We start from the raw sequence: 11,830 nt of genomic DNA, 5'->3' as shown, positions 1-11,830 counted from the left end.
TTAACAAACAAACATACAGAGACGTAACAGTACCTAGGCCAATACAGGCATTCTGAAGGAAGCTTTCATACAATACATTAAGGTCACTACTCTTCTCCCACTCTTTACACGCTCAACAAATCCAAGTAGTCATTCTGAAGGAAGCTTTCATACAATACATTAAGGTCACTACTCTTCTCTCACTCTTTACATGCTCAACAAATCCAAGTAGTCCTTCTGAAGGAAGCTTTCATACAGAAGAGTAGTGACCTTAATGTATTAAAGTTGTCATCTATGCATGACTTCTCGGATTTGTTGAGCGTGTAAAGAGTGGGAGAAGAGTAGTGACCTTAATGTATTGTATGAAAGCTTCCTTCAGAATGCCTTCTTGGATTTGTTGAGCATGTAAAGAGTGGGTAATGGCCTGTTTAAGCAGCCAAAAGGCAAAGAAGACTATGAAGAATCTCAACAAACGATGTAGCTTGAATTTTTGTTTGTACTTCATCTTGGAGGGGAACTATCGCGTTGACTTGGATGTGTGTGTGGTTCAATCCATACAGATAATATACAGAATCCACCTTGATATTTTTCTCGACTCCCTAGATGTTAACTTTCCATTATAGCTGTAACCTAAGACCATAAAAAATTCCCTAGGAAAAACTTTGTCACTGGAAAGACAACAACAAACTGCGGAGACTTCCATAGACATGATGATTACTTGTCTAATATGATAGAGTATTCCATTTGTCACAAGTCAGACAATCTTCTACTGAACTGTGTGATTTGTGTGAATAAAGCCCCTGTGCTACTTTTGTAAAATTACACTTGTAAATTTCCTTGTCAACAGTTATAAAAAAAAGATTCCTACTTTAAGTACAATAAACTGCTGTATTGTTGGGTTACTTCTGGCGACAAACCATGTAACTTTCGTTAGTATTTGCAGCATACAAATGGTACCCAACGATACAATAGTCCATTTTCCATCCTGCTGGAATTATGCCTTCCCTTGCTTTACCAATTCAGTTAAGCACTCAGTTAAGGTACTCCTTTCTTTGAATACTAAAATATCATGCCTTGCATGCTTTATAGTCACAGAAGTCCATGATGGGGTCAACATTATGTACCGTACTTGTGTAATGTAACCCTCCATGAAGGGGTCAACATTATGTACCGTACTTGTTTAATGTAACCAATCATGAAGGGGTCAACATTATATACCGTACTTGTGTAATGTAACCAATCATGAAGGGGTCAACATTATATACCGTACTTGTGTAATGTAACCAATCATGAAGGGGTCAACATTATATATACCGTACTTGTGTAACATAACCCTCTATGAAGGGGTCAACATTATGTACCGTACTTGTGTAATGTAACCAATCATGAAGGGGTCAACATTATATACCATACTTGTGTAATGTAACCAATCATGAAGGGGTCAACATTATATACCGTACTTGTGTAATGTAACCAATCATGAAGGGGTCAACATTATATACCGTACTTGTGTAATGTAACCAATCATGAAGGGGTCAATGTTATGTACCGTACTTGTGTAATGTAACCAATCATGAAGTGGTCAACATTATATACCGTACTTGTGTAATGTAACCAATCATGAAGGGGTCAACATTATATACCGTACTTGTGTAATGTAACCCTCTATGGAGTGGTCAACGTTATGTACCGTACTTGTGTAATGTAACCAATCATGAAGGGGTCAACATTATATACCATACTTGTGTAACGTAACCCTCTATGAAGGGGTCAACGTTATATATACCGTACTTGTGTAATGTAACCAATCATGAAGGGGTCAACATTATGTACCGTACTTGTGTAATGTAACCAATCATGAAGGGGTCAACATTATGTACCATACTTGTGTAATGTAACCAATCATGAAGGGGTCAACGTTATTTACCGTACTTGTGTAATGTAACCCTCCATGAAGGGGTCAACATTATATACCATACTTGTGTAATGTAACCCTCAATGAAGTGGTTAATGTTATGTACCGTACTTGTATAATGTAACCCTTCATGAAGTGGTCAACATTATATACCGTACTTGTGTAATGTAACCCTTCATGAAGGGGTCAACATTATGTACCATACTTGTGTAATGTAACCCTCTATGGAGTGGTCAACGTTATGTACCATACTTGTGTAATGTAACCCTCTATGGAGTGGTCAACGTTATGTACCATACTTGTGTAATGTAACCCTCTATGGAGTGGTCAACGTTATGTACCATACTTGTGTAATGTAACCCTCTATGAAGTGGTCAACGTTATGTACCATACTTGTGTAATGTAACCCTCTATGAAGTGGTCAATGTTATGTGTGGTACTTGCGTAATGAAGCACAATGTGTTAATATAATAGCAAATTGACAAGTGATTTATAAGCACAATAAAGTGATTTTAGTTTTAGGAACATACTACATGTTTTGACAGAACTTTGGTCTGTCTTCTACAGTAGTTTGAAATTAACCAAAAGCCTTATTTCTGGCTTGAAAAAAATAAAAAATATTTTTAAGATGATTTATCTCCTAGAGTTATTCACATTTTTCTATCTTTTCATTATATATATATATGACACAAACATGTATACATTCTATACCATAAATAGTCTTATTCTAAAATAAACTCGCATTGTAACAATGGTTTGAAAATTTTCAAAGATATTTTTTTTTACCTTTAGGTACCAATTATATTTTGTAACATTAATTTACAGTAGCAAATTGCATTATTTAGTAAGCTGTAAAACAGCAAATGCAATTAGTACAGTTAATACTGACTTACTATAACATGGTCCAACATCCTAAAATGATACTAAGACAGAACTTAAAACAACAATTTCCAAATATTAAAAACAAAGTAATAAACAAGAATGAAAGCAGTATATTCAGGAGATTTTTTTTTTTACTCTTTACAGTCTTACCGTGGTACACCTTCTCGGTCCAACTTGTAGACGAGGGGCATGCCATCCCCTTCAATGATCCATGACTGCCTGTCAATAGTGATACCTGCAGGATTGGTGCACAGAGAGTTCCACTGGAAAGTTGGTAACACGAGTCCTTGTTTTTCTCGTAAACTGTAAACAAAATCACTTTATATTTGAACACATAATTAATCAAAACAAAAAATTCAGAATCAAACAAGCAACACCCAAATATGGCTTATGAAGGTGTCAAATCAAAAAGTAGCAAAACTTAAAAACTTCTTTCCAGAGCCAAAGAACCTACATGAAGGGAATACGTGTAGTTCAGACATGTTCTACTTTTGATATCAAGCTTTAAATGTGACAGTTCATAGTTTAGATAGCAAAACAGATGATCATTAAAAGAAAGTTCAAACCCAACCTTGATATCAATCGCCACCACCAGAATGGTATAAAACCCAAACCTGGATATCAATCACCCCCACCAGAATGGTATAAAACCCAAACCTGGATATCAATCACCCCCACCAGAATGGTATAAAACCCAAACCTGGACATCAATCGCCACCACCAGAATGGTATAAAATCCAAACCTGGACATCAATCGTCAACACCAGAATGGTATAAAACCCAAACCCGGACACCAATCGCCACCACCAGGATGGTATAAAACCCAAACCTGGATATCAATCCCTACCACCACTACCAGAATGGTGCAAGCCCAACCTGGATATTAATAACCACCACCACTATCAGAATGGTGCAAGCCCAACCTGTATATCAATTACCACCACTACCATCAGAAAGGTGTAAACCCAACTAGGATATCGATCATCACCACCACCACCACCAGAAAGGTGTACACCCAACTTGGATATCAATCACCACCACCACCACCACCAGAAGGGTACAAACCCAACCTTGATAACAACCAGCTCCACCAGAGGAATGCAAACCAAACCTTGATATTAATCACCAAGAGAAAAATGGTATAGAAAAAAAAAAGTAAAGACAAAAATTTTTTATAGTTTATTCTAATGTGTGAGAATAAAAGTCAACTTCAAAGGTAACACTGATATAAAGTGTATACAACAAAACTTGAAACAACTGTTGCAATTAATAAAAACAAACAAACACATCGTGTTCATGCCAAATAACGAACTCTAGTTATGCAGTTCTCTATTACTTAAATACCGAAACAAAGTAGCTTCTTAAAAAAAAAATTAGTTAGTGAATGCCAAGATTTCATAATTACAGGTTTTAAGCAAGTGTCAAAAGTAACTACGGAACTAGCCGTTTCATATAATTGGATAATAAATTATTTGATTTCTGGTTCTTTTTTTAAATATACACTAGAATAACTACCCGTTACTTTAGATTGACCTGACATAACATTTCCCCCACATTTGGTGCATTATTTTATCCTGAAGATATTTTTAAAGTTTAGGAAATGAAACATGTTTTCTTGTTACCAAAAGTCTGATGTTTCATGTTAAATTATTATAATGAAACCTTTCAAAAGTTAAACAAATTAATAATTAGATATATTATTTTGCTTAAAGTACAACACTTTAGGATTTTTAGCGTTGAATACAAGTTTCTAGACTTACAGCAACAAATCTTCATCCACGTGAGGCTGCAGGGCCATGGGGTAGTCTGACCGAGGCCGACTGTAAGCAACTGGGTCATAGTCTATCCACATTACTTCCCATGCCACATACTTGTCAGGAACAGGAAACCGCTGGACTCTGGTCCCGGGGTAAGGGGTTTGACGTGCAAGAAAGTGTACAGAGCCCTGACTACGTTCTGAGTATTGGGTAAATAGAACGTGCTTTAAAAAAGATAACTGGACAGTAGTTCGCTGAACATGCAATGAATCAAGCCACCTAATTTAATGAAATTTAGCCATGCACATCAAGCGATATCAAGATAGTCTGTTAGCAGCAGGATCAGAATTTAACGTGTTCCCGTTAACCAAAGTTTTGTACGAATCTTATCTGCAGAAAAGTATCTAATTTACAGGTCATTTGTAAGACGAGTGACAGAAATATTCTAATATATTAATACTGCATGCTAAATTGCCTTCTAGTTGTATAAATCAACAGAAAGGGAATATAGCCACACTAACCAACAGCACTTGCAAATTTTGGCTGAAACTATGCAGACTAGAGAGTTTAAAATTTGGCACAGCCACCAAATTTTTTTTCCTTTCCGAACAATGCCTACCTTTCTTAGGGCATGAAGGCGGAGCTGTAAAAATAACCATGTTTTTTTAAATTCATCCATAATTGTGTAGAAAATCAAAACAAAGTTTTTGAACTGTTTGAACCTTGTTAGATTTAGTTATTTCATGAAACTTGGATTTGTAAAATTTTTTAAACTGGTCACAAACAAAACACTTTAAAAATGTTATGGTGGAACAAGTTAACTTAGATTATTATGCATATAAAGGTTACGATTACAAGTTACAATTCATTTAAGCACTTGAAAACATGTAGTAGAACATGAAATAAAAGACTATTATTTGTTAAAAGTAGATTATGAAATGCTAACTTTCATATAAAAAACAAATTCCATTGCAATTCTTCAAAGTCGGCTTAATCATCAAAGCTCAATTTGTACGTGTGTGTAATAGAACTGCAAGATTATCAAGGTTCTAAACAGTACAGAAATATTATATAATTGTTGGTTAATTGTTTAATGTCCAAGTAAAACTTATTAAATACATCTACGACTAAACTATTCCCAAAATAAAGATATTTCCTAAAAACTAAGATAACTTCAGAACAAGCCATAAGTACATTTACTGACAATAGGGAATTACCTTAAGTGAAAATAAGGGATTTTATTCTTTGTAACAGTTTAAAAAATAAAAAGAACAATTTCTAGAATGCCAAACCTTCGTCTCTTTGATTCATGTGTTTTATGCTTTCCAAATAAACTTGCGAGTAGTTCAACATTCTCTCCAACTCCCCCACTCGACCTTTCACCTGCCGCAAAACATTCTTTTCATATTCAACATCTTCCGCTATTGTTGTTAACCTGAAAAGTTTTTTTTTCCATTTAAAATTCCCTCATTATATGATTTTAAACTGTTGTACATGTAATTAGGAATATAAGAATACTGATTATTCATTGTTTGCTTTTCATACTTGTGGTCCTATAAAATAATTCGTTATTACTGAGGAAAGAGGTGGTAACCACAGTTGTAAACAATTTTAAACCATAAATGTAGATCTATACTAATAATAAATAAGGTTTTGAACTTTTTCTGACAATTACTAGTTATACTAACTGATGAAAAAATATCTTAGGAGTACCTTAAAAGGCCTGATTTGAAATCTTTTCACAAATGTTTCTAGTAGTCAGCCAAAACCATCTATATTCTCCATAATCTCATTCTGCTATTAATATTGTTAGTTAAGAAAACTGTATGGTTTCATTATTTCTTCATGTACTAGAAATTCTAAAGTAAAGAGGTACGACAATAATTTACTAAAAAAAAAGTGTTAGATATACACAACTGTAAGTTAATGCAAGTGTTACAATTTAGATGTTCAAGTATAGAAATAGTGTTAAAATTAGTTACTTTTAGAAGCGAGAGTTTATTGCAGATTTGTTTATGTAACTGTGTACGATTCATACAACTTGTAATTCAATTGCTGTGAATTGGTGCTTGCTGTATTATTAAGTCATGTTACTAGAAACTTCTCAGTTTTCTCATTGTTTCAATTGAGTATTATTGCATCATAATATCACGTAGTGTGTGGAATGTTCTAGGCCTCTGTCAGTCTATAAATGTGTAAAAAATGTATTTCAAGTAAGACAGAGTTATAGAGTTAGATATAGATCAAGACAGCATAATTGTGAGTTTAGCCATAAAGAGCTTATTGTGGCAGTTTTTAAAGTGAAATTATCACAGCTTTTATTGTCATAACAGAGTAGAGAAGAAATAATTTGTCTTGTCAATTGGGTTCTAAAGTAACTGAACCAACCTGTATGGACTTTGATGGAAAACAGACAATTACTTAAAACTCTGGATACAACTTTGATAACCAACTGTGTAATGAATATATATATTTGACTTGTTTAAATATATTATTTTAAAACAAGTGGACTGTATGCTGTTTGTTTATTGTTGAAATTTACCACCAACAAGTCACAGACACCTACTGTAAAGAATCCGGACCATACACACATAACAACCTGACAAAATGGTTAGAAACCTTTTTTTTGGAATGGTAAGAAAAAACAGAATAGTCAATAAAACTGTTCCTAGATGTAGCATAGAATATCTTTAAATGTATATTATTACAGGAACATTACAAATAATATCATGACATCCTATAGTAATTTCACATATATTTCAAGCTAAAAAAAAAAAGAACAATATTAATGTAATGCACAAATTCTCATATCATGAGAAAACTATTTCTTGAACTAGAACATTCAGATCTGTAAAAAATGTTGTAAATCTTAGTCCTAGCAATAACTCTTTGTATAAACGTGATTGATATACATTCATTTCATATTTCTAAGCAGACCTTTTCCTCTTCAGAAATATTTCTTTTAAATCTACATTTCTCACAAATGTTTTTTGTAGTATCATTAAAATTAGATTGCCGATATTATACTTTAATATCTTTACCAAGAATTAATTTAAGTACAATCGTATTTTTAATGTGTTGATTAGACGTAGGAACTTGTGTACTGTAAGAACTGTACAATCGTATTTTTAATGTGTTGATTAGAAGTAGGAACTTGTGTACTGTAAGAACTGTACAATCGTATTTTTAATGTGTTGATTAGAGTAGGAACTTGTGTAGTTCTTACATTTCCAACTGTTTTTTCTGCAAGTCATCTTCTTTGGCTTTCTCCTCCTGAAAGTTACTGTACTCCTGAGCGAGTTGACGCCAGTAGTTGTAGTCTTTCTCTGTAAGTCGTCTGACAGCCATTTTGTCAACTGCTAAAACACCTTCACCATCCTACATTATGAAAATGAATATCATACTTGTGCAACAAAACATCAACTACACTGTTGGTGTGAACGTGCTTTGTAGTCACTATGAGAAAAACCTATACACTGGATAGGTGAAATGAAGAAAAAGTGTCACTGACCACTATTCAATAGTGTTAAGTATAATTATAAGGTACTTATTAACAGCTATTTGATCACACAAACTTAATCGGATATACCAACAGTTCTAAACGTTAATGTGTTATATAAACAAAGTGAAATAAGTAGCAGGTTCTAACAATATTTGATCACACACACTTAATCGGATATACCAACAGTTCTAAACGTTAATGTGTTATACGAACAAAGTGAAATAAGTAGCAGGTTCTAACAATATTTGATCACACACACTTAATCGGATATACCAACAGTTCTAAACGTTAATGTGTTATATGAACAAAGTGAAATAAATAGCAGGTTCTAACAATATTTGATCACACACACTTAATCGGATATACCAACAGTTCTAAATGTTAATGTGTTATATGAACAAAGTGAAATAAACAGCAGATTCTAACAATATTTGATCACACACACTTAATCAGATATACCAACAGTTCTAAATGTTAATGTGTTATATGAACAAAGTGAAATAAGTAGCAGGTTCTAACAATATTTGATCACACACCCTTAATCGGATATACCAACAGTTCTAAATGTTAATGTGTTATATGAACAAAGTGAAATAAGTAGCAGGTTCTAACAATATTTGATCACACACACTTAATCGGATATACCAACAGTTCTAAATGTTAATGTGTTATATGAACAAAGTGAAATAAATATCAGGTTCTAACAAGATAACTTAGATTTTTTACCATTTACCATAATTAACATTTCTATTAAACAAACCAATAAAACATACTTTAAAAGCTACAAAGCAATTCATGTATTAATGTATGTATAAAATGCTTCACAAGTTTCAAACAAAAAAATTTACTTTCTTATTGCATAAACGGATAAAATACTAATAAGATACTTTATATATTCACTAAACGATAATGATTTATTAACATAAGAATTAATTTCTCTGTTATTAGATTATTATCAATGAGTAATAAAATAGGGACAATCATTAAAGAAGTTTAGAAACATAAGCCACCTCATCCCATCTCCTACAAGGTTTGCAACTGATAAGATTCCAAGCCCATTCACAAATGATGATTACATAGCTGATCACACTCAATGGTGCAGGTAGTCTTAGTCTGTTAGCGAAATCAACCACCAACTGATAACGCTGGAATCTCCAGATGTCTTCAGTCTCACACTCAATTTTTGATGCTGTGGCACTAAACGTTAAAACAGAATTAAAGGAACAGTTACCCTGATGAAACCGCAAAGGCAAAATGTTAGCTGAAATAAAAAAGTTTTTATTATTATTATCACCTAGAGAATAAAGGTCACTTCTTGTAACTTTATTGTCAAAATATCTATATCAGATCCCTCCAGTATGCACTACAAATTCTGAGAAATAACGGTTACCATTGCACATAATGGTTGAATTTGATTTATATGTCGTAGACTGAATACATATATAATAATTCTTGGTATTTTTTCTGAACACAAATATTTAATAGACAAATGAATTTAATGACACATCAATTCCAATTCAAAAGAACTGAAAAATAATTCTTTCACAATATTTCCCAGAGGATGGATAGAATGAAGAAAAAACTCATAAATTAAATGATAAAGTGGAATGGAATTTTATCAAGATTACCAAAATAAGGAAGTGGAACAAAAGGCATATTAACGTAATCTATTAAAAACAATACATACCTGAATATGGCATACAACAAAGTCAACAAGATCAGTTTGAGGAGGACAAAATACTGAATTGAAAATATGTATGGCCATGCTCCTGTGTTTGGACAGGTGAAATCAGAATCTATAAACAAATATATTTTTAACATCAGCCAGTAAAACTGAACAATCAATTTCTTTATTTTACACATACAACATAAATATAGCCAGCATTTTTTATAATGCATTTCCCAGACATGTAGTTTAAACTGGCAAATAAAATAATTTTGTGGAATACCTTTCGTTAGATTCAACTCATAGATGGCACTTTAAAATCATTACAGGACAGAATAATGAACTAGCTGATGATTCACCTACTGTCCTACACATTCACCTAATACATTGGCTTGTTTCTGGCTTGAAAAAGAGCGTTTGCTCGAAACGTCGTCAAGTTAATCAATTATTACCATAGTTTTAAAGGTGATTTTTTTCTCTAAAAGTCTATTTTATTTTATCATCTTCACATTTTTCTACTTATTTATATACAAGCTTCTAAATCTTAAGGGGTAAATAAGTTTGAAAAAAAAACACTACAGTTTATCAGCGTTTCTAGCAAAACAAATTCGCAAGCTCACAGCACGAAAAAGTAATGTAGTGTTCAGTTAAAGTTTTACTTTAAATAAGATACAAAATCACTTAACACTTACACATCCCCACATGACATGAATCTGACATGTTTTTATATCGGCCAAGGTAGCACCGCTCTTCCCCTGTAATCGTAAGAATGTTAAATTATTTTGTCTTATATTTGAATAAATCAGTGAAAATTTAAAATGTTAAACATAGCTACGATGCGTATCCAGCATACAAAATACAAGAATAGTAGTTCTTCATGTCCGACGTTTAAAAATAAACCACAATTATGGTGTTACCTCAAGAATAAATCTGAAATTATAAACATAAACCTTCATTCCTCAATAAATTACTTTAAGACCAGTCTTTGTTTAAAATAATCCAAAAGTAATACATAAGATTACAAGAATACCCCAGATTATTATATAAAACATTTCAATCATCATTAAAAATAAGTTATGGTTCTAACTGCGAAATTATATTTTTCAATGAACTTTTAATAACTAAATAAATCAACACTGAACACACATTTTTAAGTATGTATATATGCACATACATTCTTATAACAGATGTTTGTTGAATTTTCGTAAAGCTACTCGAGAACTATCTGTGCTAGTCATCCCTAATAGTTTGAAATGATAGACTAGAGGGAAGACAGCTGGTCAACACCACAAAATCTTGGGATAATCAGAGTCAGTAGTGGGATTTGACTGTCACTCTTATAAACAAGGTGCAGCCATTCAAAGATAAGTGTAAAACATGATTTATTTTTGGCAATAATGGAGCAAGAAGTCACGGAACCCAAATCCACAGCCTGACACACTAATAACTGGGACATTCTAGGCCATCCTTATGACACCAAAAAACAACAACAACATTTTAATGAATCTAGAGACCAAATAAAGAAAAACTGCTTTTGGTCTGCCCTTGCTAGTAAACTTCTCTATCTTTTTAAGTATACCCGATCAAAAACATCCCTATAATATTCAACAAATCTACACATTTATGAAATAAATAGTACAGAAGTTATTACTTAAAAAGTAAGCATTTCTACAGAAATAGCTTTTAATAAAACCATCAGACCATAAACGGGTGATAGATAATGGGATAACAGTTAACTATTATAGAAAATTTGTGAAGTTGTTCTAAAACATAAATTAACCATATATAAGTAATAGTTTGTTTGTTTTGAATTTCATGCAAAGCTACACGAGGGCTATCTACGCTAGCCGTCCCTAATTGAGCAGCATAAGACTAGAGGGAAAGCAACTAGTCATCACCACCCACCGCCAACTCTTGGGCTACTCTTTTACCAACGAATAGTGGGATTAATCATCACATTATAATGCCCCCACGGCTGAAAGGGCGAGCATGTTTGGTGGAATGGGAATTCGAACCCACGACCCGCACACTGCGAGTAGAGCACCCTAACCACCATTCCGCAGTTCGAGTAGTAATGCAAGTTATGTTTGAAGGCAGAGATTCAAATATTGTCTGTATGTTTGTTGTTT

The 11,830-nt window shown here is 33.1% G+C and overlaps 1 protein-coding gene across 3 annotated transcripts in view; it reads right to left on the bottom strand.

The window, feature by feature from the left end:
- LOC106467158 (protein ced-11-like) overlaps window positions 1-11,830 on the bottom strand; it is a 51,628-nt gene that overhangs the window by 1,515 nt on the left and 38,283 nt on the right. For 2 of the 3 annotated variants that reach the window (XM_022395291.1, XM_022395293.1), the window contains exons 19-26: window positions 10,394-10,456; window positions 9,723-9,831; window positions 9,046-9,232; window positions 7,760-7,911; window positions 5,826-5,968; window positions 5,153-5,176; window positions 4,537-4,732; window positions 2,927-3,079 (exon numbers count right to left, since the gene is read on the bottom strand). In XM_022395291.1, the coding sequence (XP_022250999.1) occupies window positions 2,927-3,079; window positions 4,537-4,732; window positions 5,153-5,176; window positions 5,826-5,968; window positions 7,760-7,911; window positions 9,046-9,232; window positions 9,723-9,831; window positions 10,394-10,456 (1,027 nt within the window). The remainder of the gene's footprint in view (window positions 1-2,926; window positions 3,080-4,536; window positions 4,733-5,152; window positions 5,177-5,825; window positions 5,969-7,759; window positions 7,912-9,045; window positions 9,233-9,722; window positions 9,832-10,393; window positions 10,457-11,830) is intronic. The other variant, XM_022395292.1, reaches the window with a different exon arrangement.

The sequence above is a fragment of the Limulus polyphemus genome, unplaced genomic scaffold (assembly GCF_000517525.1).
Source record: "Limulus polyphemus unplaced genomic scaffold, Limulus_polyphemus-2.1.2 Scaffold2510, whole genome shotgun sequence".
NCBI lineage: Eukaryota > Metazoa > Arthropoda > Merostomata > Xiphosura > Limulidae > Limulus > Limulus polyphemus.
The sequence above is the reverse complement of the archived record's forward strand: the minus strand, read 5'-3'. Positions and strand labels throughout refer to the sequence as shown.